This window comes from Budorcas taxicolor, chromosome 17 (genome assembly GCF_023091745.1).
Source record: "Budorcas taxicolor isolate Tak-1 chromosome 17, Takin1.1, whole genome shotgun sequence".
Classification (NCBI taxonomy): Eukaryota; Metazoa; Chordata; class Mammalia; order Artiodactyla; family Bovidae; genus Budorcas; species Budorcas taxicolor.
The window spans coordinates 18,607,266-18,634,438 of NC_068926.1; the positions used below are offsets into that span (position 1 = coordinate 18,607,266).

Consider the following 27,173-nt stretch of genomic DNA (forward strand, 5'->3'; position numbering starts at 1 on the left):
GAAGAAGCACAAGCTGAAATCAAGATTGCCAGGAGAAATATCAATAACCTCAGATATGCAGATGACACCACCCTTATGGCAGAAAGTGAAGAGGAACTAAAAAGCCTCTTGATGAAAGAGGAGAGTGGGAAAGTTGGCTTAAAGCTCAACATTCAGAAAACGAAGATCATGGCATCCGGTCCCATCACTTCATGGGAAATAGATGGGGAAACAGTGGAAACAGTGGCAGACTTTATTTTTTGGGGCTCCAAGATCACTGCAGATGGTGACTGCAGCCATGAAATTAAAAGACACTTACTCCTTGGAAGGAAAGTTATGACCAACCTAGATAGCATATTCAAAAGCAGAGACATTACTTTGCCAAAAAAGGTCCGTCTAGTCAAGGCTATGGTTTTTCCTGTGGTCATGTATGGATGTGAGAGCTGGACTGTGAAGAAAGCTGAGTGCCAAAGAATTGATGCTTTTGAACTGTAGTATTGGCGAAGACTCTTAAAAGTCCCTTGGACTGCAAGGAGATCCAACCAGTCCATCCTAAAGGAGATCAGTCCTGGGTGTTCACTGGAAAGACTGATGCTAAAGCTGAAATTCCAGTACTTTGGCCACCTCATGCGAAGAGTTGACTCATGGGAAAAGACCCTGATGCTGGGAGGGACTGGGGGCAGGATGAGAAGGGGACGACAGAGGATGAGATGGCTTGATGGCATCACCGACTCGATGGATATGAGTTTGAGTGAACTCTGGGAGTTGGTGATGGACAGGGAGGCCTGGTGTGCTGTGATTCATGGGGTCGCAAAGAGTCGGACACAACTGAGTGACTGAACTGAACTGAACTGAAACACGGAATGTGATTATAACTTTAAAAGTGTAACTCCGCCTAGTTGGCCATATAGGATGTTGTGTGGGAGAAACTGGTTTGAAGAGACACGTGCATATGGAAAGGAAGGCTAAACTCTCAGAAGCTGGCAGGCCCATCTAGCAAGTATGGGTGGGGTGGGTGGGCTGCCTCAGTCTTTCAGGGACTTGTGTCAGGGGTATTTCTCTGTGACCATACAACTAATTTCATTTATTCTCTATCCCGTTTAACCAAACATCTGGATAGAATTTGTCTTCTCAAGTATCTTTATTTATAGAGACTGTGCTTGCCACGGCAGCGTGAGTATTCTGGTCTGTTGCTCATAATTCAGGTATGTACATCAGTCTCTGGGGGTCTGTTTAATGTGAGCTTATTTGAGGAATTTCAGAATCTGGGCCTTGATGAATGTTGTTACGTTTGTGGTAAATAAGACAACTGGAAATGCCCTTCCATTCACTCTGTGGACAGTAATGTTAAAAGATACACAAGGTACCCACGCCCAGCAATGTTAGCATTTGCACATGACTGATTACGGGACCCAATAACCTTAACTGCAGCCCACTAAAATATTTTTTAAAAAGCAACACAATAACATGATACTTAAGAAAACCCATTTAGTTTTGATGGTCGTTATTTTTCAAATTCCTGCACCTTATTGATTTTTCTAAAGTATTTTCTAAAGCAGTCACCTCTTTGAAATCGTTTCAATTTTTTTTTTAATTATGTCATTCAGCAGCTTCACAGAACCCAAGACTGACAAAGGTTTTCATAACCCATAATGCAAAGACCAAAAGAACTAGGCACACGGCAGAGGAAGACCATGTGCTCAGAGTGGACCCAGACAGGGAGACCTGGGCTTCATCTTCCCTTCCTCCATGCTCCAAAAGGTCTAAATTTAGTTTACCGTATATACTGCAATGACATTAACATGTTGCAAGAACAAGAATCAAGCCAAAGAGAGAAAAAGAAGCTTAATGTGGTGCGAGATATTTAAATGCCATGGCAACAATGATGTCTTCTCCATTATTTAATTCACTTCCTCGGGTCAGGTTATCCTGCCCTCTCTCCCCTGCACTTCCTGTTGCAGTGATCAAATCAGGTCACCCTGAATCTGTGAGTCCTCCTCACAACTGCAGTCATGTCTATTTCCAGCAGAATGAATTTTCTCCATCTCTTCCTTTGCTCCCGGACCTTTATTTTGGTGCCCTTGATGTTCCCAGTTGCTCTTCGCTGAGCTCCACACGGCTGTAAAAGCTCCCCTTTCATCCACATCTCCTCCCCCACACCCTTCCCCCAGGGCTGCTTTCTGCCCCTCCCTCCAGCTTCTGCAATTGTCACTAACACAGTTAGCCACTTGATTAGCAACTCAGTGATTCAGAAGCCAAGAACCTTAGCTCTCCGCAGAGGCCTCTGCTTCTCTTTTCAGAGTCAGATCAAGTCCATCACCCCCAGATCTCTGTACCATTCAGTAATAGATGACCGGGGGCCTTGAAGATTCCATTTGCCAAGTTGAGCCCCCCGCCACGCTTCTTCTCTTTTCTTTTTCTGTGTGTGTCCCTGGAGCTCTTCACGCTCTATTTAACTTTTCCCCAGGAAAGGTGGACAGAGAAGGTTTAAGTTTAGGATTTTGATGGATGACCAACCTCCTCCTTTACAGATGGGAAAACCAAGGTCCAGAGGGTTTAACTGAGCAGCTGCATGGCTAGCCCTTGGAGGAATCAAAACAAATGGGGTGAAAACTCAAGTATAGTGGCAGATTTGGTGGGGAAAAAAAATCTTATTAAGGGGTGAGCAGTGCCAAGACAAGACTTGATGATTACCTCAGAGTTCCTTCACTCATTCTGCTCTCGTCTCCCTGCCAGCAGTGCAAGCAAAAGATCAAAGCAGAGCATGCATACCAGTCATAGACCCACCGGGACACCTGGGGAGGCTCCGCCTCCTAGGAGCTTGGAGACCCTGAAGACCGCCTGTGCCCCTCCAGCCCAGCTCAGCAGGACAAGACGAGGGCTCAGAGACAGCCAGGCTAATGAACTCCACTCGAGTCCCACATCCACTAGGCTTTTCACTATTAGCCAGCACACACAGCAGTAAACTGACAGAAAAGTTCCCCCTCAGTGTAGGAAGATGCATAAAATACATGATGCCTGTGAAAATATATTTATTGCAAAAGTTATATCAGTCTTGTAAGAAAGCACCAGCCTTCTCTGGGGAAAGGCATGGGTGGGAAAATGAATAAAATAACTCAGTATTTTGACTGTTTGCTGCAGTGGAAGAGGGACTTCTGTTTCTCAAGCTGAGTGGGAAGAGAGGGATTTATCCTTGGATGCCTAGGAACAAGGCAGAGTAGCGTAGAAAAGTCATTCCTTGGTGTGAGCAGGGGAGCAAGTCCCCAACCCAACCCCCAGGCCTGGTCGATGGTTGTTCCGAGCCAGCCATTCCTCCCAGGTCGGGCTTGTTCTGGCGCGCTGGGATCTGCTGAGTGAGGCACTGAGCCTGGCTGCTGCTGCTGCCGCCCAGCACTGTGATTAAGAGCTCGGTGATTGATTTTCTAGCCCATGACCACATTGGTGGGGACAGAGTATGGCAGAGGAGGCTGGCGGGAAGCCAAGTGGAAAGAGGGTTTATGAAGTGAGCTCTCAATGAAGAAAACTGTGGGAAAGAATGCAATGGAAGCAGATCTGGGGCCAGTAGATGTGGGAAAGCAGAACAACTCAAAAATGCTCTTCAAACTCGAACTAAGAACACAGCATTTTAGCAAACACAGGAAGAGGATCCAGTGTATGAGAAAGGCTCAGCGCTGTTTGTATAAAGCAGACTATTCCTCTTTGCACAACCATCACGGACAAGGCTTAACCTCCCTTCTGTACTGGGCACTGTGCTGGGTTGTGAGGCTAGAAAGAAGAATCAGTCAGTCTAGAGAAGGGGATTGAAAACACACGGAACGAGGTGTTAAAATGCAAATGGCTCTTAGGGGAGTCATCAAAACATTTTGCCTAAACTTTGGGCCCAGAGCCAGTAGGCAGGAGTGGGGCAGGGAGGGCTTGGGACTGGGCCCTGGGTGCTGCCTGCCTCCTGTGCAAACCTGAGGAAGGTTTTAGCAGGAAGACCCTGGTTGCTTCCCCCCCACTCCCACCCCCCTTACATCCAGAGGAGGTCTGCTGAAGTGATGGGAGTTGGGAAAACCTCCCAGCACCAAGGGGCAGTTAGACATCCTCCTTATAAGCCTCAAGCTGTGGACACTTGCAACATGATTCCTTCCCCTCCCCCCACCACACACCCCCACCCACCTCGAACTTGGGTCTCAGTTGACTCGCCCTGTGTGTTTTGAGGGAAGATTTCTTTTAACCTACTATGCCCCTGTTTCAACCCCCTTTGAGTAAATAAATAAATTATTTGTGTTTCCTTTAGCTTTCAGCATCTTCCCCCCACCCCCCCGAAAATAAACTGGAAACTGAAGAAGATGAGTATCTGTGTGTTTTTGTGCATCAGTGTTTAATATGTAAGAGAGGAGATGATATGTTTTAAAAGGGGAAATAAGAAAAAAAATCATACAACTCAAAACTAGTGCTTGACCAAGCTCAGTACCTGATGGTTTTATTTTTTTAATATCAGAAATAAAATCCTATTTCTGCAGTTCATGTCTGAAAATGGTGTAATCCAAAGTGGCTCTTTCATCTTCCACTGCAGAAACTGGTTCTCTGTGTAGCTTTGGAGCCCAGGTGTCTGCCCTGGAGGACTCTAAGAAGGTTATATTTAAGCCAGAAGACTTTAGAAAAGTATAGACTAGGCTGAAGGACCTCTGATCAGTCTAGCCTGAGCTGGCAGACCTGATACCAGTGTAGCCTAAGCCTCTTATCTCCTAGGGGAGGAATTCAAGCTGTGAAAAGGTGGCTTGCCCAAGCCCTTCTGCAGGTGAGCATCACCAGGACACAACCTTCTTAACCCCTGGCTCAGGGGGCCTTCCCTCTCTTTCTCAGTCAAAACGGACTGAAATTTCTGGCAGTGCTGAGACAAATGTCCCTAACATTGTGCTCTTTTTCACAGAATAAAAACTGAGTTTAAGAAGAAACACAGTACTCGATTAAAAAAAAAAAAAAATACCTGGCATTTAAGCACAAAGCCCCAAAACAAGACGTGGTCTCCCGGGTACTGGAAGTACTCCGAAATCCGCAAGTCTCATTCGTGGTTCAGAAAACAAAACAGAACAACTTTCTCTGCTCCCTCCTCTCCTCTCCCCGCCCTCGCCCGCTGCGTGCAGTAGCTGTTCTTGGCAGATGCCCAAAGCGGCACCCGGTAATTCCACGGTACATTGTGTACATTTGCATCCATTTAACCAGCTATTTACAGCCGCCCTTTACCGCCACCTGTAAGAGGCAACGCCGTAATGACACTAAGTGGCGGGGCCGGGAAGCGGGGGCCCCGTGATGTTCTACACTTCAAGAGCAGGAATCTGTGAAGGGCTGGCACTTGGAGAAACCAAGAGACGGCTGGGGACATCACACGTACTGGGCGGGAGGCGACAGGAGGAGGCGCGCCAGACGGAGGGTCCTTCCTCGGGAGCTCCACTCGGTGGCTCCTTTTCCGTTACCACCACCGCGAGGAGGGACCTGCCAGGCCTTCCGCGCGGCTTATTTCCTGCCTGATAAAGAGCCCGCTGCCATTTGGATTTGCTGAAGCTCTGAATCACTCGAGACGAGACGCCTGATGGTCCCGAGGAGGGTGGGGACGCAGCGCGCTAGGGTGGGAGCCGCAGTCCGGCGGCATCCGGGCTGGATGTCACCCCCTGGCGCCTGGGAAACCTGCTCGCGGATGTGATGCTGCAACGCGGGGACACCTGCGCTCCCGTGCGTGCCGCACTCGTGCAGCTCCGGGTGGCAAACGGGATGAAGTGGGGGCGAGGGCGAGAGGAAGTTGAGGCGCTGGAGTATCAGAACACTGCCTTAGCTTGCCCGGCTCTTTGGAGGCTGTCCCGAGGAGCCGGGGCGGGGAGGGGAGGGCTGCTGCGGCTGGCGAGCACTGAACGCGGACTTCCAACGGGTGCCTGGCATAGCTGGAGGTCGAGCATTCTGAGCCCGCCCCACCCCCAAGGGTGGCTACCCGGAGGTCCCAAGTGCCGCGAGGAGAGCCCTCGGAGCGCACCCAGCCTCGCAGAAGCAAAAGCTAAACCCGTAATGGGCCGGGGGACTGGCGGGGTGGGGCGCAGAGCCAGCGCGGACCGGGAGCGCCTTTCGTTTTAAGGAGCCTTACTTCTGGGAAGGGACAGGGAACTGTCAATCAGCGAGGGAGGGAGCGCACCGGCGCTGGGTGATGTCAGCGGATCAGCTGCTCGGTAACAAAGAGCGGGTATTACAGGAGAAAGTTGCAGCGGCGGCGGCGGCGGCCACCGCGGCACCCCGGAGCCTGGGAGGCAAGGGCGCCAGTGGGCGAAGGGAGGAGGGACGGCTGCCGACGGAGCAGCTTAAGGCCAAGGAACTGAAAGGGCTGTAGGGGGAGGCAGTGCGAGCCAGCCCCGACTGCTCCTCCTCTTCCTCCTCCTCCAAACTCGCAGGGTTCAGCCCCAGCGCTCGCTCAGCCGCCGCGAGCACCCGGAGGGACGCGAGGCAGCCGCGCGGCCCCGAGCTGGGCAGGGTCCCCAGCCGCCATGGATAGCGACGACGAGATGGTGGAGGAGGCGGTGGAAGGTACAAGCGTCTCTGTGGGGCCCCGGGAGGAGGCGCCGGAGGGGGCACGGGACGCGGAAGGAGTGGCGGGCTGCGACCGGCGCGGCTGCGGGCCCCCAGCGGCCGCCACTGTCCCCTACGCGGGTGGCCGGGTTCGCGCAGGGGCCGGACGGCCACGGCCACGCCACCGGGAACGCGCACTGAGCGGCGGGGCGCAGGCCGGGGACGGGGCTCAGCTGGGCCGGGGTCCCCGGGGGGTCAGGAGAGGGGCACGGCTGCTCCATCCTGCCCGGCCGCCGCCTGCATCCGCCCTCGGAGTTACAAAACCTGCCCGGCACTCCGGCCTTCCCCTTTTCGGGGATGGGGGATGGAGGTGCGCAGGAGGACAGACCCCCCCCCCCCGGGCCCCCTCCCCCGCCGCCGCTGGCGATCTCGGCGGAGCAATCCTGAGCCCCTCTCCCGGCGCCAGCCCTTTCGTTCGGCTTGCCGCTGCGATCCGCGGTGACCGCGGTCGCGTCCGGGTCCGTCCCCCGGCGCAGCGCACAGGGCTGGACCAGGCACGTGGCAGCCGCGGCTCGGGCGGTCGCTCCTCCGAAAAGATGAAATCATTGCAGGGCCGGGGACAAGGCTCCGGACCCGGGGCTTGAACGCACGCCGACCTGGCCTCCGCTGCCCCGGAGCGCACTCGGCCACACCGCCCCTCCCCCTTCCTGCTTCCCCGGCGGCTGCCGCCGCCGCCACGCTGTGCAGGCGCCCCGCAAGCCCGGACCCAAATTGCTGGGTGACACTTAACTTTCTGAATTCCATGCAGTTGGCTGTGGGTGATATCACCGCCTCTGTGTCGTGTTTCTCCGCCCCTTCGCTTCCAGCGCCCCTCCCCCGACTTTTCTCGCCACTTTGTTTTGCTGAGTTTCTCCACCTCTTTTTCTTTTTTTTTTTTTTGCTAGTTCTAAAAAAACGAGGTGGGGACGTTATACAATCTAGTTGTTTGTATCCTGAGACGTTATGATTTTGTAACAGTGAATACTGGAAAATACACGTTAGCGTTATTTATTTCTATGATTCTACCCTGGACGGTACGTCGTGATGTTTTGCAGTGTTGCGTGGTATTATTCCAGAATATTTTAACCAAACAGCTAAGTAAACATTTTTTAGCTTTTGGTTGAATCTGCTTTCTATCTAATTTGTATAAACAAGTTCTTAGAAATGGTAAAGAAAAACAAAGTGACAAGGCTTACAGACTCATGAGAATGCAGTTACTGCTACTTTGGGAGGAAAAAAAATCAATTTTTATATCAGCATAATTGACTCCGTTTGCAATGCTCCCAAGGTCTTAGGGAGAGACTAAGTTGGATAATATTTTTGAATTCTCTAAAAGCTGTCTTCATGTAAGTGTTGAAGCTTCTTAGTTCTTTATCGTGCTTCAAGGAGTGTTGGTTTTGTTTTAAATTCACAATGCCCTGAACTATTTCTAAGTAAAGCCAATGCTGGAACTTCCTGAGGCCCAAAGACGTTGATTGGTAATCTTCTTTAAATTATTGACTATGTATGCCTTCATGTTATGAAAGATAATTGAAAAATGCTACTCTCATATTGTTAGGACTTGCTCTCATTCTTCAAAGTTTACTTAGACTCCTAAAAATAATGCAAACCCTTGATCACAGGCAGTGCTCCCAAGGTTAAACTACCTTACACTTTGAAGCTGTTTGGAAACCTAAGACTCAGTTGTCCACAGTCCCAGGCTCCTTGCAGAATGTGAACAAGCCGCTTTAGAAATACATCGATGCTTTTGAGATTGCTCAATGGGTGGAAGCAGAGAAACTTCTGTATATAAGCAAGGAAGTTTCTGTTATATAGAATGTGGGGGTATGTTAATAGACATTGTATCCAAAGTCAGAATATACTTGAGAAGGGTCACTATTTAATACTTATGCTGGCACAACTGGCTTAAACCTTGAATGTCTGGAGCAATCCAGGATACATGGTTACTCAGTAATACCAACAGTAAACAAAGTAACGCAGAGTCTTTAAGTCCTTAGAGGCGCACAAGGCTCGGACTCACACAGTGTCTAGAGCATGCATGTGTATAAGTAGGCTTTTTTCCAGCCATTCCTGGCCTTTTAAAGTGCTGTCTGTAATAGTGTCAAGATCTAACGCACACACGGGGGACTGGTAAAAGGCTAGTCTGAGCATCTTGGTGTTGAAGAACCAGCTAACCTACCTCTGTCCATATACAGAGCGTGTGTTCTCTGTAATTTCGTTGTCTTAGCTATCATTCTTGCTGTAATTATTTAGTTCTTACCATGTGCAGGCTCTGTGCTAAGTGTATCACACAAACATTATGCATTTAGTCTCATGATGTGGGTACTCATACTGTCCTAATTTTACAGAGGAGGAAACTGAGGCTTAGAGGAGTTAAGAACTGATCCAAGGACCCTCAGCCATGCAGGGGACAGGCTGGGACCCCAGAACCCTGCTCCACCATACTACATTGTCTCCCGTGTGTGTGTGTGTGAATTGCTCAGTCATGTCTGACTCTTGGCAACCCCACGGACTGTAGCCTGCCAGGCTCCTCTGTCCATGGAATTCTCCAGGCAAGAATACCGGAGTGGATTGCCATTCGCTTCTCCAGATAGTCTTCCTCCACCCTTCTTATTTTTTATTTCTTAATGAGCCAGTCACATATAGGAAACAGTTGGTAGCTGAGTTTGAAAGCAACAGTTAAATGTTGTGTCAGTGTCCTTCTTTATCAGTGTCACTCTTTAGAGACTGGTTCTGAAAGAGTTCAGTGACTTTCAGAAAAAAATATATTTGGGGAAAGAGAATTCAACTTATAGCCTCTGCCAGCGACATCCTTTTTCTTCCTCCTTGGAAATTTACTCTGGGGAAGAAACTGGTCTCTTCAGGACTGAAGTTTGAGTGTTGATTGTCGTATCTTTTAGTTGCCTTTCTGTTAGGGTGGAACTGCAGCTTAGGTGGAGTTCTAAGCTCTGGTGGAGGAATCCCTGAGGGCAGGTGGGTGGAGGGGAGGGAGTTTCTGTTTATGATGTTGGCTGTGCTTCCTTGGGAAGGCTGCCCTGGGCCTCAGCAGGCCTGCAAACATCACCTGAGCTCCCGCTGTGGGTTTTATTCTTTTATATGATTATTATTTTAAAGGGTTTCTTCGCTGCACTGCACAGCATGCGGGATCTTAGTTCCTACAAGGGATCAAATCCATGCCCTTGGCATTGGAAGCGCAGAGTCTCAACCACTGGACGGCCAAGAAAGTCCCCTTGCTGTGGTTTTTTTTCTTTGAGGCTCATTGGTTCACCGAAGGGTGATGTTTAGCTTTGGGAATAGAATTTTTTTTATTACATCTATTTCTTTGCCTGCCAGTAGACACAAAGATGAATACAAGGTGGTCCCTAATGTAATTTGAAATAAATATATCATATCTAATCAGATGAGTGATGGTGGTTGAGAGCAAGTGGGAAGTGCATACAGCTTGTGGAAGTAGCTGGGGAAGGAATTCCCCGAAGAGCTGGTGTGGAATTAAGTCCAGTTGAAAGAGGCACTTTGTGAGAAAAAAGAGGTGTGGAACGAAACAACAATTCACAGGGAAAAAGAAAACAAATGACCAACAAGCATTTGAAAAGAAACAACTTCACTAAATAAATACAAATGCAAATGCTGAGATAAAGGTTTTCTCTAATTAGGTTGGCAAAATTCAATAAGACTAGTATCATCCTGCAAAGAAGGGGACTTATGTATGATTCATTAGTATCATCAAGGAATTTCAGCTAATCAAATGTTAACCCAGGTGCACCAAAACAAAAAAGGAAAAGAAAAAAGAGAGGGGGAGAGTGGAATTATTGCAGGCACATTCAGAGACGAACCGCTGGCTTCTACTATAACAGAGGGTCGAGGAGGAGAAAAGTGGAGGGTAACACAGGAACGGAGTCTTGTCACAGGCCCAGACTGTGAACTGTCCTAGAGGCTCTTTAGAGCTCAGAGTGGAAGGATGGGCGCTCTGCTCTGGGAGGATGAACAGGCAGTGGGGAGCAGGTGAAGCGATCATCTAGAAGGCTCTTTGAAGTAGCAGTTATGAGGGCAGGAAAAATCAGACAGGCCTGGAAGCATAAAGGCGACATGGAGGAAGCAAAAAAGGGGAAAGAGCAGCATCACTAGAACGAAGAAGCCAGAATGAAAACAAGAATCTCCGTGTCTCACTGCCCCAGTCCCCTCAAATAGTAAGAGGATTTTTTTCCCCTTAAAATATATTTATTTTTAATTGATTGATGATTACCTTACAATATTGGTTTGATTTCTGCCATACATCAAAATGAATTAGCCATAGGTGTACACATATCCCTTCCGTCTTAAACCTCCCCCCCACCTCCCACCCTTTCGCACCCCTCTAGGTCATGGCAGAGCCCAGGTTTGAGTTCCCTGAGTCATACAGCGAATTTCTATTTGCTCTCTATCTTACATATGTTAATGTACATGCTTCCATGGTGTGTGTGTGCTTAGTCACTCAGTCGTGTCTGATTGTTTTCGACCCCATGAACTTGTAGCCTGCCATGGAATTCTCCAGGCAAGAATATTGCAGTGGGCTGCCATGTCCTCTTTCAGGGGATCTTCCCGATCCAGGGATTGAACCCAGGTCTTCCACATTGCTGGTGGATTCTTCATGGGAAGTCCCATGCTTCCATGCTGCTCTCTCAAATATTAAGAGTATTTTTAACTGTCCTCCTAATCACTTATCCTACCTGTCTCTAACAAGACTGCTGATGCTCTGAACTTAGGAAGAATACAGGCGAGGTGTTCTGGTAACACCCTTTGTATGTGGGCCTCACATTAAAACTATGACCCTCACAACTAATACCTGAGCTCTTGCAAAGGATAACTTTCAAAAATCAAATTGTGTTTTTAACCACAAGCATAAGTGCTTCATCATGAAGGCACATTCTTGCACTAAACAGAATAAGTTTGCCTTCTTAATGATTATTACCTTTTTAAAAATAGTTCTGTTCTACAAAACCAACAATGCGTGTAAGGGTCTCTGGTTCTGAGAGGAACACACACACACACACTCTCTCTCTCTCTCTCTCTCACACACACACACACATACACACTCAGATCTCCTGTGAGAAAGCCTGCGGCTGTAAGCAGCACAGTGTCTGATCCAGAGGGAATTTCCTCTGCTGAGAGGAACCATCACTGCATAAAATACAGCCCTCGCTCTCATCAGGTTCAGGAAAAAAACTCTGAGGGAACCCGAGGGGAAAAAAAATTGAACTTCTGTCTGTTCAGTAGATAATGATCTTGAGAGCAAAGTGAAAAAGTAGATTTGTGAGACGGTTCCTTTTTTTCCCCTTTCTCTAACTTCTGTCAATATTTGAACACCGTGCTGCAGACAGATATACAACACAAGAGCTGGGGCTGCTCTCGCAACACACAGCTGTCGTTCAAGCGGGTTTTCCTTGTTTGGGTCTGGCCCTCAACCTCTGTTGAGTGGGAACTGGCCTGGAAGGCTGTCGGCTGACTTGGCACATTGCACAGGCTGACCCCAGTCCGAGCAGGCAGGACTGGTGTTGTTCTTTGCATTGGGTGACACGTGGAAGAGACAGGCATTTGCCATCAGGATATGCTGGTGCTGTGAGAACTCTCTTAACTCTGAAGGCCTCTTCCATTTCTCTGCCTGGGACCTGAGACACCTCTCTTTAGAGGTCACCACTTCTGCCATTGGCAGGAAAGGATACCCTGCCAGTTTGCTCTTATCCCAGGATAGAAAGAGTGGGGGAAGGAGTTCTTAGCATCCATTAGCTCCTTCAGGGTACTTGTTAATGTGCTTCTTGGGCAATAAGATGACTTTCTCATCTGTAAGACTGGAATTCAAGGGATGGTTGTGAGGTTTAATTTAGATAATAGGAAATTACATAACTCAGTGCCTGATGCATAGTAGGTATACAGATGTTTTTTTCATCTCTGTGTTTCAGTCTCCCTCTCCGTTAAATTGACTTACTGGCAAGATAAATAGTACATGATCTAATTGTCCAAATGGCTTTGGAACAAGAGTTGTACCAGAAGCTCCTGTAGCGCTAGTTGGTAGGAGATGTGAGGTCATAGCAACCCAGCCTCTTCTCTTCCTGACATTTCTTTTCTTGGAAAGTCTCTTAACTGTTATTGTTTTGGTTGTGGGTGTTGTTTTAAACGTAAAGTTCTGCTGCCAGAAACACCACCCCAGGCTATTAAATATTCAGGATGGAAGTCTTGAATGATCATAAGCCGTATTAACTTTTAGCTCCTTTTCATTGATCCTGGTCATTGATCACATCCTGGTCATTGATCACATCGTCCTGCTTTTGGAAGGATGAGGAGAGAACAGACAAGCCAACCACGGGACCCTGCTGTGATCTGATAGAAGGCGATTTCAGAGATTTCTCGCAGCACGAGCACGCAACCTGAACAGCTTTGGAAAGGCAATAAAGGGTCACCCGTCCCAGCCTTCTTCCTAGACACGTGGTATCACCAGAAAAATGGCCATCATTCAGCAGCCCCTCTGTTCCTTTCTCCCTAGAGACTAAGAAGGCCATGGGACTTCTCTCCACTGGCCTGCACAGAGGCAAGCATCCTTCATGGAGCGTGGTTGATGTTACCGCTTTCATCTCAGTAGGATTCAGGACTGTCCCTCAGGTGTTTTTATTGTGTTCTGTGATGCTTCCAATTTTCTCTAATATCTAAATGCCGCTGCTGAGGGTGCACCTGCAATGTTTTGCTCAGAAATAGGACAGGACCATTGCAACTGAGGAAAAGTGGAAATGAATTTACACTGCGTTTTTTTTTCCCCTTAGTGTTCATATTTATCATAATACTTCTCTTGATCCAAAGTAGCATAGGAACTTCCACAGTGGTCCAGTGACTCTGTGTTCCCAACACAAGGGGCCCAGTTTTGATCCTTGGTCAGGAAACTATTACTAGATCCCACATGCTACAGCCAAGACCCGGCATGGCCAAATAAAGTTTTTAAATATATTAAAAAAAAAAAATGAGGCAGAATCACTAATTTCATCAAACATTAGTTTTATAATGTCTGAAATATGTGGCCTGTTTTATATGGAGAAAGCATTTTCAACAAATTAGTAGGTACTTCAATATAAGGCTAAAATGGTTATTCTGATAGTTATACCTAAATCAAAAGTGGGGTGCTACATTCGTAGGAATGCTAACAGCTAAATTTAATTTGATCTGAGCAACATTTCATTAAAAAAAGCTTTTAACTACACACTGAGTGGGGTTTTTTATGAAAAAAGAAAAAGATTTAATTTATTTCAATGAGAAAAATGTCATCAGTAGATATTTAGAAAATAATTGTCCAAATTATATCATATGATTCAAGTGTCATTGAATCATGTCACATACAGTTTTTGGTTTTTGAGCAAGGAAGCAAATGTGGCCTGGTTCCCTCCTAATCATTAACCTCCTGGCCCTTGGTGAAAAAAAAAAAAATGTGTTAAGAGAAAAGGATCCTTATTGATTGTGATTTATTTAAATAGCCATGCTTTCTTGTGATATATTCTAGGTAATTCATTCTATACAGAATGAGATATAGCAATAAAACCGTCTTTGTTCATTTGTATTTTATGTTTATGTAATCAATAATACAAATAAACAGGTTTTTCTGTTCTTCATAAGAGTGCTTGCTTACTATCCCTTCTAAGGGATGATATTCTTTTATCACTTTAAAAGAAATTATTTTAGGAGAGTAAAGCATTCATTGTGGTGTTATGGTCTGTGTTCCTTTTTTTTTTTTAATGTCTGTGAGCCATCTGGAAGCCATATTTATGTGTTTAATGTCCTTGCATTGCACAGTATTTAATTATTTTATACCTTTTCATCCATGACTCAGGTCATTAACCCAGGAAAAAGTCAGCAGATTAACTGCTGCCTTTATTTTCAACCCACCTCTGCAAAATTAGCTCAGCAAAATGACTGGGGAGACACCAAGGTGGTGACTCCTGGGTTTTGTGAAATATGTGGATAATAATAAGAAACCTAAATGTTGACTGGAAACATAAATGTTAAAATATACCAGTTGGTGACGCGAGAAGAACCAGCAATTTAAAGATCACAGTGTAATCATGGCTACTGATGTTCAAAATCACTGCCTAAATGGTCATGTGGATACTTCTGGCTACATTTAAAGCACAAACCCTCTGAACCCAATGGGCAGAAGGTATATGACAAGGTTATTACTGAACATTGAAAGCTGAAAGATTTTTATAAGGTAAAGCAGTAGGTTCAATGTTAAGCTTAAGTTCAAGCTTAGAAGGACTCTGAGTTTGTGTGTTTCTACAATGAGGTGCTGACGTTAGGACAGTTGTAGAAACTAAGTGGGTCGAGCTCTTGTTGTCAGAAGGTAACAAAGAACAGGGGGGTTTTCAGAGGGTGCTTGGCCAGCAGAGCTCCACATCAGACCGTATCAGTTCAGTTCAGTCACTCAGTCATGTCTGACTCTTTGTGACCCCGTGAACTGCAGCACGCCAGGCCTCCCTGTCCATCACCAACTCCTGGAGTCCACCCAAACCCATGTCTACTGAGTCGGTGATACCATCCAGCCATCTCATCCTCTGTCGTCCCCTTCTCCTGCCCCCAATCCCTCCCAGCATCAGGGTCTTCTCCAATGAGTCAGCTCTTCACATCAGGTGGCCAGAGTATCGGAGTTTCAGCTTCAACATCAGTCCTTCCAATGAACACCCAGGACTGATCTCCCTTAGGATGGACTGGTTGGATCTCCTTGCAGTCCAAGGGACTCTCAAGAGTCTTTTCCACAGCTCAAAAGCATCAATTCTTCTGCGCTCACCTTTCTTTATGGTCCAACTGTCACATCCATACATGACCACTGGAAAAACCATAGCCATATAATGATGTATAAAATTGTATTGTGCTTGGTTCTAGAATCACATCACACATGTGCCATCTCAACCACATTTCGGTTAAGCATGACCGTTCAGGGGCATTAATTCCAAACCTGAGGAGTACCATGCGGTTTGGTACTGAATCAATTGAAACTCACACTGCAGATGTTATTACTGAGAATAACTTTCAATCCCTAGTAAAATATGAGTGTGGTTGGGGTTCTTATTCTTACATGTGTCTAAGGTGCTCTATCGTGGACCCGTCCTTTTGAAAGAGTATCTGACTGGAATTGATGGTGCTGATGCAGGCAGAGAAAGCTTGGCATTCGCCCTTCCCTGAGCAAGGAAGGGACCCCCAGGCTGCTCAGGGCACTTGCTGGCAGCGTCTAAGCACAGACCTGAGGGTGGGGGAGCATGGAAGATGTTAAGGTTTGCCTCGCGTTTCCCTTTCCCAGGGCACCTGGACGACGATGGATTGCCGCACGGCTTCTGCACAGTCACCTACTCCTCCACGGACAGATTCGAGGGCAACTTCATTCACGGAGAAAAGAATGGACGGGGCAAGTTCTTCTTCTTTGATGGCAGGTAGCACTCACGGTTTGGTTTTGTTTCGTTTTGGGGGTAGGAGGTAGGTACCAAACGATTTGGAAGAATGATATGAATGAGAGGATTTCAGTATTTTAGTACAATGTATAGAAAAGGTCAGGGTAAGCCCAACATGCATGTACTGCTTTGGGGCCCAGGGAATTCAGCCCCTGTTACAGAACTCAAGTGGCCTGCACACAGTGAAGCCAGTCTGCTGACACCAGGTGGTGGAGAAGGAAAGTATTTTGTGCAGGGCACCAAGCAAGCAGTCCAGGGCACCTAGTGCTGCCTGTTACACTCCTGCACGGGTTTCAGGAAAGCATTTTTAAAGACAAGGTAAGGCCAGGGTATCCCAGGATATGTAATGAGCTTGTGTACAATTCTCTGATTGACGGTGAGGTAATGGGCAGTGTCACAGGGGTTAGCTTTACCAACCCAGAGGCGCCAGTAAGTCTGGGGGCTATTCGCTCATGGTCATCAAGGGGTCCATTTCTTCCATTTGGTGAGGGATTTAGCATCTGTAAGTCAACTTGGGAAATGTGCATCAGTACTGTTATCCAGGTACTTCAGAGGGGAGCTACCGCAGAGGATATGGGGGAGGGGTCTGTCCCGGGAAGATCCCATAGGGTCCTGCTTGGTTATCCCCCCACCATGGCTATGGCCTGAGACTCAGCTCTGCCATCATCGCCTCCGAGGGTGCACTTGTCAAAGACACCCTCTGCCATGCCAGATTCAGGGGCCCTCATTTTAAACAGGTTGGTGGGTCTTTGATGGATTTCACCTGTTTGTTCAGGTAATGCGTCTCCATAAAGTTACACAAGTGGGGATCGTTCGTTAGGGACCAGTGTGTGCCATCCCAGTAGTGACTGATCCACGCTCTTTCTCGAGTGCAGTGCACACTTACTCTGTTACATTCAGCCCATTCTCAGATATCATGGTCCAGTTTCTTAATTTCCTGAAAGAAGCTTCAGCCACCCCATTGTTCCTGCAGCTTCATCATTTTCTCAGCGTATTCTCTCTCCTCCTGAGATTAGTCAAGAGAATATTTAGCAGAGGTCCTCAAAGCCCCGTCATTATGGTTCTCGCAGTAAGAGGCGTGAACATAGGCAGGGCCAGCTCCAGGCCCAATGTTGTAAACGCTTGTCTTTGGGGTGACTAGACATTGCGTGTGATACCTTAATGCTGACGTTGTAATAGTGTTTCCTATGTTCTCCCTCTAGTTAAAATATTTTTCTCAGCAGGATTCTTTCACTTTGCTTTCACCTCCTGTATGAGAACACCATGAGGCAGAAGTTCTTCACCCTCTTGAGATAGGTGGGAATAGCTAGGACTAGTCTCTTTCAAAAGAGATGGGTTACACAGGCCCAGCTTGCCAGTAGTGACTTTTAAGCCATGTCATCTTCAGAAATGAGGAGTGGCTGGGTGAATTTCTCCAGCAATTAGAGGAATTCAGAGGCACGGAAGAACCGGCTCTTTTCGTACCACTTGACTGAGTAATACAGAAATGGATTTTTTTTGACTGCATGTGGGATCTTAGTTCCCTGAACAGGGATCCAACCCACGTCCCCCTGAGTGGAAGCTCAGAGTCCTAACCACTGGACTTCCAGGGAAGACCCCAGAAGTGGATTTAGCTAAAGCAGATTATAAAATTCTGTGGGACAAGATGCTGAAAGCTCAGCTTTGTACACCGGTGCTAAATCAAATCTTGGAAACAGAGTTTTGGGTGAACTAGAAAAGAGTAGCTTTATTGCTTTGCCAGACAGAGGGGAACACAGCGGGCTAATGCCCTCAAAACCAAGTGTCCCAGCTTGGGGAAGACAGTGACAAGTTTTATCTTAATTGTTCAAATAGGGCGTGACCAACTCATAGATATTCTTCTGATGGGTTGGCAGTGAGATAAGTAGGAGTCCATATGGTCAGCCTTCAGGTCCAACTGGTCTGGGGTCTACATTGCTTGTGGGCAGCATACTGTCATTAATCGCTAACTTCTCCCACCTGGAGGGGGTTTCAGTCTCTGCAGAATGGCTCAAAGATATTGTCTGTCACCTGTATCTGTTGATGGGAAAATAGGACTTTGCCCCAAGGCTGCTCTGGACTGTTTCTCCCTGGTCTTGCATCCCCTCCCTTCCCTAATTAACAACTGCTTGAATCTGCCCCTTGAAACTCAGGGGAGGTCATGGAGGCTGAATGAAGGTTATTGCCTGTAATCAAAGAAATGGGAGCGCAGAAAGGTCTGCCCAGGAGCCCCACAGGGTCCTGCTTAGTATCAGACATAGCACCGCTTGCTAAATTCTTGACATTGGTAATAAGCTGAAGCTTCCACAAACCTTGAAATTCCTTCAGGAGAGAAATTGTCTAAGCTGATAGTTGAAGGGTGATCATAGACACTGGCTTGTGACCCAGCAGCATCCCATCCCTTTTCTGTAGGTGGAGTGAGTTGCTTTTTTAAAAAAATATTAATACGTCCTCAGGCTCTCAATTATCTCAAATAAGGAGGGGTGAGGAAAGCAATAAAAGCCTCAGAGAACTTTTGTAAACTTTTAACTCCAACCTTCTCTTTCCCATTGTCCCCAGCCCCACACTCAACCTCATTTTAGCAGAAACTGGCTTCCAAACTATTCGTGTTCATCAGTATTCTCCTTCCTTTTTTCTGCCCTGGTGGATACCCAAAGCCTGTAGTGGCCTCTTACTGGATTTGGTATCAGTGCTTTTCTCTCTCACAACCCCTTTAAGCCATCCAGAGGGAGATTTTTCCTGCCTTGTTTCCACAGAGTTTATCTATAACTCTTTTTTGGAAAGTGTCACTGTTTACCTCATGCAGTTATACTTTTATTCATTCAACAAATATATATTTATATGAATGTCTTATTTCCAAGGACTTCCCTGGCAGTCCAGGGGTTAAGACTCCTCACTTCCAGTGCACGGGGTGCAGGTTCAATCCCTGGTTAGGGACTGAGATCCCACAAGCAACAAGCGCAGCCCAAAATGAGTCTTATTTCCCCTACAGAAGTGAGGTTTCCTTGAGGACAAAATCTGTGTCTGTTTCATCTTCTATGCTTAATAGCACTTTCTCTTAATTTGGTACTAGGAAAAAAGTTCTTGCTGAATGAGCATAGGAGATGAAAAAGAGGGTAGAATTCTCACACACATAGACACACACACACAAGTATTTAAAGAATGCTTTAAATCTCTAACTTTAAAGGTCATACCTAATTAATTGATTGACTCTGGGAAAACAGTCCAGCAGGTTTGGTTGAATTTAGTGTTGGTTGTGGGCTTGCTTTGGGCTTCCCAGGTGGCTCAGTGGTAAAGAATCCACCTGCCAGCACAGGAGACTTGGGTTTGATCCCAGGGGATCTACTTGACAATGGCAACCTGCTTCAGTATTTTTGCCTGGAGAATTCCATGGACAGAAGAGCTTGATAGGCTAGAGTCTGTGGGGTCACAAAGAGTCTGACATGACAGAGTGACTGAGCACATGGGCTTGATCTGTACTCAAGAGTTAGGCTAAGTTTCCCAACCAGTGTGCCAGGAATGAGGCCTGGGGTGCCGAGTGGGACCTTGAGACTTCCAGACGCATCCCTCCTTCTGTCAAGCTAGTCACGTCCAGCTCTGACCAGCTTCATGCAGTTCCTCCAGTGTGCCTTACTAATGCAGCGTTCTGCCTATGGGTCCAGACCAGGGCAAACTGGAGCACCAGGTAAGGCTGAAGCATTAGGTCAGTAACTATCTCAGGAATAGAAAGAAATTCACTTTTTTCTTTTTTTCTTTTGGGGGCACAAATTCACTGATTTTTATACCTACCACTCAAACAACTGAAGAGACTTAGGTCCAATGGGAGACTCAAAGAATGATGGTATTAGCAAGGACCTGGAAAGCTCACCCTTGTTAGCCTTGTGCACGTGGCAGGTAATCCCTTGAGGGGAGAAGGTCAGTCTCACTGCCTTTGTGACATGGGATGAAGTCGTGTGGTGACAGGTTCTCAAAAGGTCATAATCAACCTTCTTTGTTAAGCCCAATAACGATCATGTTGGGAAACATCTATTAGAAGGATGTGTGAAAGAACAGATTTATGGTCATGGTGGGGGAGGGAAAAGGTGGGGTGACTTGAGAGAGTAGTCCCGCAACATATGTTACCATATGTGAAGTGGACAGTCAAGGGGAATTTGCTGTATAATCCAGGGAACTGAAAGCTGGTGCAATGTGATGACTTGGAGCGGGCGATGGGGAGAGAGGTGGGAGGGTGCTTTAGGAGACGGGCTGGAGGGGCATATGTATGCCTATGACTGATTCATGTTAATGTATGGCGGATACCATTCCAATACTGTAATAATAGAGTAATTATTCTCCAGTTAAAACTAAAATTAAAAAAGAATTTGTGGAAAAATTAGTGAGTCTTATGACTGAAATAAAATGCTATGTAATCTATTAGATCTAATGGAGAGGTGCAGGAAGTGGTCATAAAGAAGTCAGTTTCTACCTGGAGCAGCACCTTAGTTTACATTGCTTTATTAATTATTCTCCCTATTACTGCTTCCAATTTTTGGGGATCTGATGTATTGAGTAAAATAAAGTGGGCATTCAAGGTTTTTTACTAGCAGTCAGGAGGCTTTAGTCTGGAAAAATTCCTCCAAAAAGGGTGAAATTAAGGTTTGGAAATAACCACTGAGGAAACAAAAGGTTTCTGATAAAGTTTTTAAAGTTGTGCAAACCTGTAGTACTAGCTTATGTTCCCATCAAAGGCTTTGTTTGCAGTTACAGGAGCCTGTGTTTGGAAAATTCCAGAGTAGTGACAGAAGACTTCGCTTGATGCATTTTTAATCTTATATAAAACCTGAACCTGGGTGTATGATTTTTTTTTAACTTGAGGCATGATTCATATACAAAAATCTGTACATGTTTAACGTACACAACTTGAATTTGGCATAGTCTGCATCCATGAAACCATCACCACAATCTGTGCCATAGACTGGGTGTGTGATTTATGAGACGGTTTCAAACAAATAAAAACTTATACCAAGAAAGGTCTGGAATCAGTTTTTCCCGTTACACAGAATATGATAAATCTGAATAAGAATTTTAAATGTGCAGATTGCCAGGAAAGATGGCCTGGAAGAATAGAAGCAGAATATTTTATTTTGATTTTAAATTACATAGATAGCAAATACTAGGTGGAAAAAAGAACTTCAAGAAATACAGAAATGTAAAAAGTGAATATCCTCAGTTGCTTCAGTCATGTTGACACTATGGACTGTAGCCTGCCAGGCTCCTCTGCCCATGGGAATTCCCAGGCAAGAATACTGGAGTGGGTTACCATTCCCTTTTCCAGGGAATCTTCCCAACCCAGGGATTGAACCCAGGTCTACTATATTGCAGGAAGATTCTTTACCGTCTGAGACATCAGAAACTAGCTATCTGAATCAATATAAATAGCCAACATGTACATTTTTACTGCTGTCTTAGCTTCAGAGGCTTCAGAATTGTCGCCAGTTTTGAGGTCTTAACAAACAGTTGACCTGTCTTTTCTTAAGTTAAATCTGGCTTATTATGTCAGAAACCTAAAGTCTGACCAACCAGATAGTTTATCCCACAAATGAGGAATGAATGAGAAAACTGACCTGATTTTTTAAACTGTCTTTTCAAGCAGCAGTTGTTTTCCAGTCTGCCCCTCCCGCCCCCACCCCCGCCCCAGCCTTTTTTTTTTTTTTTTTTTTTGGCCACATCATGCTACTTGCAGAATCTTAGTTCCCTGACCAGGGATTAAACTCAAGCCCCACCATGAAAGCACCAAGTCCTAAACCACTGGGCTACCAAGCAGTTCCCCATTTTCCCCCCTTTCTAATGGAAAGAAGAGGATTGTCCTAAGATTAGGTAATTGGGACTCCCTAAGCGACTTCACTTTCACTTTTCACTTTAATGCATTGGAGAAGGAAATGGCAATCCATTCCAGTCTTCTTGCCTGGAGAATCCTAGGGATGGGGGAGCCTGGTGGGCTGCCGTCCATTGGGTCGCACAGAGTCGGACACGACTGAAGTGACTTAGCAGCAGCAGCAACATCTGCTTTGGTCCTGACACAAAGGTATGTATGTGGTGAGGAGAAAGGAGTCTTGAGGCTTTGTTGGTGTGGTTCTGGAGTCTCTCTGGTACCAGTAATTCGCTGGAGTACTGTAGGGGATTACAAAATGTTTAGTATGCAAAATGCTTCAATATACACATCTCTGATTTTTATACAGTAATAATCCCAGATTCTGGGACATCTTAATGTCCCAATTTTTCTCATCTCGACCAAGATTTGTGGATGTAAAGACAATTTAGCAGAACTTCTTGAAATCTTAGAACGGTAACAAGAAAAAGATATTTCAATGTAGAGTGGCTTTGGGCTGTGTGATATTAGGACATCATGTGGTTTTTAGCCTGATTATGAAATAGAGATAAGTGAATTCATTCAGTTTTTTTTTTAACATTATTGATGCTTCCTCCTGACCTGCCAATTAGATTTCAAAGTATTATTTGTTACTCCATGACTTCATCCTCCTCTGCCAAAGTCATTTTCTGATGTTGATTTGTTCCTAATGAATCTGGCTAAGAGGGCTCCTTGTAGTTAATCACTGACCAGATAACTTAAGAGAAGCTGCCCATCTGATGAGCCACTGAGAAGGGTGATATTTTCCAGGTGACAGGTCCGCAGAGGAGTTCTTTTGTTTGGTTTTCAGAAAGCACTTGCTTGCATTTCAGAGAAACTGGAGTTGGAACAGGCTTCCGAAGTCATGTATCCCAACCTCCCACACAAGGCAAAAGTCCCTCCTATGTTGCTTTTGTTGGAACCAGGCTCAACAAATACGTTCATCTGTATTCTAAGGAACAGTTCTGACTGAGGCAAAGTGTTTTGTGATGTATGAGAAGAAAGGGAGAGGGAATGAGATGGAGAACTTTGAATACCTACCATTTGTTCAGCACTGGGCATAGCCTTCACAACAATCTGTGAAGTAGGTTTCATAGTCCTTTTTTACTTGTGAAGAAACTAAAGCACAGAGAGGTGAAGTGACCTGCCTGAGGTGACCTCATCGGTAGGAGCTGGAGCTGAGAGTCAAGCCAAGGTGAGTTCAATTCCGAAGCCACCCCTCTCCTCCCTGAATCTGCACCCTTCCTCTCACAGGAAGCGAGGATATAGCTCCAGACTTCCCTGGCAGACCAGTGGTTAAGGCTTCACACTTGCACTGCAGGGAGCCCAGGTTCAATCCCTGGTCAGGGAACTAAGATCCCACATGCCAAGGGGAAAAAAAAAAAGGCAATGTCTGATCCTGACTGTCTGATCCTGACAGTCTTTGTTCCATGCCTTCATTTTACTTGAGGTTACTCATTAGCTTTAATTGTGGAAAATTCAAAGGAGTCCTGGGGTGAATTCAGTTACTTTCTTGTAGGAGCTTAAACAACTTGGGAGCTGGGCACATTGACGGGAGATTTTCCTGAGGAATCACCTCAGAAGAGCCCTGCCTTAGCAAGTTGGCCTCCTTAAACTTGTTTCCTCATTTGAAAAATGGGGATAATTATTATCAGCTTCTCCTAGTTGTGAAGACTGAGTGAAAAAAACCTGTAATGACCTTAGGAGGGTACCTAGAAGGAGCTCTACTAGTAATTTTTTAAAAACTAGATCACCAGTCTGTTAAAAAAAGGATATAACTCAGTTTAGGTTATAACCCTTTATAACGGGTTTCCCTGGTGGCCAGTCAGTAAAGAATCCACCTGCAATGCAGGAGGTCTGGGTTCAGTCCCTGGGTCGGGAAGATCCCCTGGAGCAGGAAATGGCAACCCACTCCAATATTCTTGCCTGGAAAATTCCATGGACAGAGGAGCCTGGCGGGCAACAGTCCATGGGGTCGCAAAGAGTCAGACACGACTTAGCAACCAAACTTAGAAACAGCCAGAGGGAAGAGATGCATTGAGCAAAGTAAGAGGAAGGGGCATGGGGTTCCCAGACCCCCTCCAAGGGCATCACTCTCCCAGCGTCTTCACAAGCTCACCAACCCAGAAGCTCCCTACTTTTTGCCTTTACTCTGTGTCTGCATTTTTTTCCACACAATCAGATAACACCTCCATTTCCCCACATCATTGCCTTTTGTGTATGTGTGTGTGGTGATAATACACATACCCTGGTAGCCTAGTGGTTAAGATTCCAGACTTTCACTGTCAAGGCCCAGGTTCAATCCCTGGTCAGGGAACTGAGAGCCCACAGCTATGCGGCATGGGCAAGAAAAAAGATCTACTCTCTTAGCAACTTTCGAGTATAAAAGTATTGTTAATTATAGCCACTATGCTGTATATCCTCAGAACTTACTCCTCTTATAACTGGAAGTTTGTGCCCTTGACCAACCTATCCGCGCTTCCCCACCCTCCAGGCCCTGGCGTCCACTACTCTTTACTAATCTGTTTCGAGGAGTTAGACTTTTCTGCTTTTATTTATTTTTTATTTCAAATTTTTTGGCCATGCCAAAAGGCATGTGGGATCCTAGTTCCCCAACCAGGGATTGACCCCTCACCCTCTGCATTGGAAGTGAGGGGTCCTAACCCCTGGACTGCCAGGGAAGTCCCAAGTTAAGCTTTTTTAGGTTCCACATATGAATGGGGACATAGAGTATTTGTCTTTGTCTGACTTACTTAACACAATGCCCTCAAGAGCGAGGATGGATTATTATTGTTATGATTTTTTACTATTATATTTTATTACTGATGTTACTATTATCAGTTAACAGTGACCAGCAGGGTTTTCCCAGGGCTTATTTTTACAGAGCAAAACTCGATTTCACTGATTGCTCTTCACATATCCTACTGTTATCCTGAAACTTTATAACAATCAGAAGCTACAGACTCATAGATCTTCTATTAAAAGGTAAGAAATTCTGAAGATAGAACAGGATTACATGGGAGTGTGACAGAGCTCCGTGCAGTTTGCTTGTTACATCCTGGAGGAGGTTGGATAGAGCCCTATCAGATGACCTGGGGTTTTTATTGCTGCTCTTCTTTACTTAGTTCTCAATATTTTAAGAGATAATATGTAATATCATGTTGTATGCTGGTGATATCTCAATTTTTTTAAGAAGAGCATTTAAAAAAATATGTATTGTCATATAACAATGTTTTAATACTTAGTCACAATTTAATTTAGTTAGAGATAGGAGTTTAAAGTAGAATTACCCTTCATTTAAAGTATCTTTCTTGTGTCTTCGCTGGTTGTCCAGTGGTTGCCCAATGCAGGGCTCCTAGATTTGGTCCCGAGTCAGGGAACTAGACCCCCCCATTCTGCAACTGAAGGGCCCATGTGCCGCAACCAAGACCCAGCATGGCCAAAAAATAAATAAATAAGTTTTAAAATAAAATTTCCCTCTAGGTTCTGGACCAGACAGAAGGAAGGGAACATGGTGCTGGAGAGAGCAGAGCTTATGCCCCCCAAACCTTCTAGAGCCCAAAATGTGAAGGGAAAGCCAAAGCTGTTTAGTCTCCTAAGAACACTTTTGTGTATTCAGATATTAAAGAGAATTCTTCAGTGAAAATAGTTGAATAGATTGCAGATGTATCTGCCTAGGTAAACAGCCATAAAATTTTTTCATTTCTTTGTAAGTTAGGTTTTCTCATTTAACTTAATACTGGAAAGTTAAGTACAAGAGCTTTGATAAAACAGATAAAAAATGGTCTGTGTGTATATGGGAAGAAAGAAATCTCATTAAAACTGATTTTTTAATTTTCTCCATGTTTTCAAGTTATTTGATTCAAGTGCTGGTACCAGATACATCAAACCATTCTTTTGTAGCTTCTTAACATACTAAAATATCTGCCAAGTGTTCAAAGAAATTTTAAGAAAATACAAGTCAAGAACACTGGGTATGGTATGATCCCATTTTTGTTAAAACAGCAACCACGCAAGGTTGGAAAATGCATAACGTATTAACGGGAAAAAGTCTTAAATGATATATGCCGAACTGAGGAAGAGTCCGGGGGGTTTCTGCTTTCCACATCTTTGTAGTGTTTGATTTGCTTTATGTTTGTTTGTTCATTTTACAATGAATATGTTTTACTTTTTTCACTTAAAGAAGCATTTATTCCATCCTTCCCTCAGAGAGGACTCTTTCTAGCTGGTTTTTTTAAAAGTAAATCTAGAGCAGTGTTGTTAATTTCTTTGTCTACTCCAGTGTCTCATAACCAGTTCCCTAGTGCTGCTGTTTTAAGCTAAGCTTCTCAGTAAAAAGCTCACCGTCATATAAATGAAAGTGCATGCTTAATAATATTAGTTGTTATTCAAGCAGTCATTATGTCCTAACATCTTCTGAGCACTTGCTATGTATAAAACCTTGTAATCCTGAATAGCCTCATGAGTAGCTGCAGTTTACAAATGGAGAAATAAACCGCAGAGTTTAAGAAACTTTCCTCACTTGCAATTGAGTGGCTACCAGATAATGCCATTTTCTTATAGTTGATTTCTTTTTTAAATGCACATACACGTCATATAAAAAATTCTCCCTGCGCTTGAGAAATACTCTTAACATGGTTATGTTCCCTCTCAATTGTCTCTTCTCAGAGCAAGACTATCCCAGTTCCACTCTTTCATTTAGGAAACAGTGCTTGAAGATATGCTGTGTTTATGTGTGAGGGGAGAAATACATAATGCCTGATTTGTTCCTGTAAAGGGCTTACAATCTATTTAGAGAAATAGGACCCATAAGCTGATCATGGATAACATGTGGCACATCCTGTACTAGGCCATGACTAGGCTCCGGTGACTGTGGTTGCAGAGGTCAAGGTAGCCTCCTTCGGAAGCAGGGCTCCATGTGGCGGAAGGGTAGGCTCCAGGGAGGCCAGTGATGAGCACCCTTCTCTATAGCATTTAGAGAATGGCACCCTTCTCTGTGCCATTTCAGCAAGAAAGATTAGAAAGTTTTCCCTCCATAGCTACTTCTCAAATATGACCAGATACTAACAATCGAGTGCAACATAATGCCATTTTCTCATAGTTTATTTCTTTTTTAAATAGAAAAAGACCAGAGGTTGGAGAATATTCATTCTTTTCCCGAAGTTATTTTTGTTTTGAATGATAAAAAGGCAAATATGACCCATAACTTTTTTTTTTTTCCTGAAGGCATCCTCAGGAATTTTAAAAGTTTAGTTACATATGTTTTAAGGGAAGAA

General features: G+C 45.3%; 1 protein-coding gene across 3 annotated transcripts in view; it reads left to right on the plus strand.

Annotated features, from left to right (window-relative positions):
- Window positions 1–5,225: 5,225 nt before the first annotated feature.
- Window positions 5,226–27,173, plus strand: part of SETD7 (SET domain containing 7, histone lysine methyltransferase) — an 80,207-nt gene continuing 58,259 nt past the window's right edge. Inside the window, exons 1-3 of one of the 3 annotated variants that reach the window (XM_052654877.1) lie at window positions 5,226–5,697; window positions 6,402–6,534; window positions 15,866–15,995. In XM_052654877.1, the coding sequence (XP_052510837.1) occupies window positions 5,668–5,697; window positions 6,402–6,534; window positions 15,866–15,995 (293 nt within the window). In that variant the 5' untranslated portion in view covers window positions 5,226–5,667. Of the gene's footprint in view, window positions 5,698–6,086; window positions 6,183–6,401; window positions 6,535–15,865; window positions 15,996–27,173 lie in introns of those variants that run through there. The other 2 variants (XM_052654874.1, XM_052654875.1) reach the window with 2 other exon arrangements.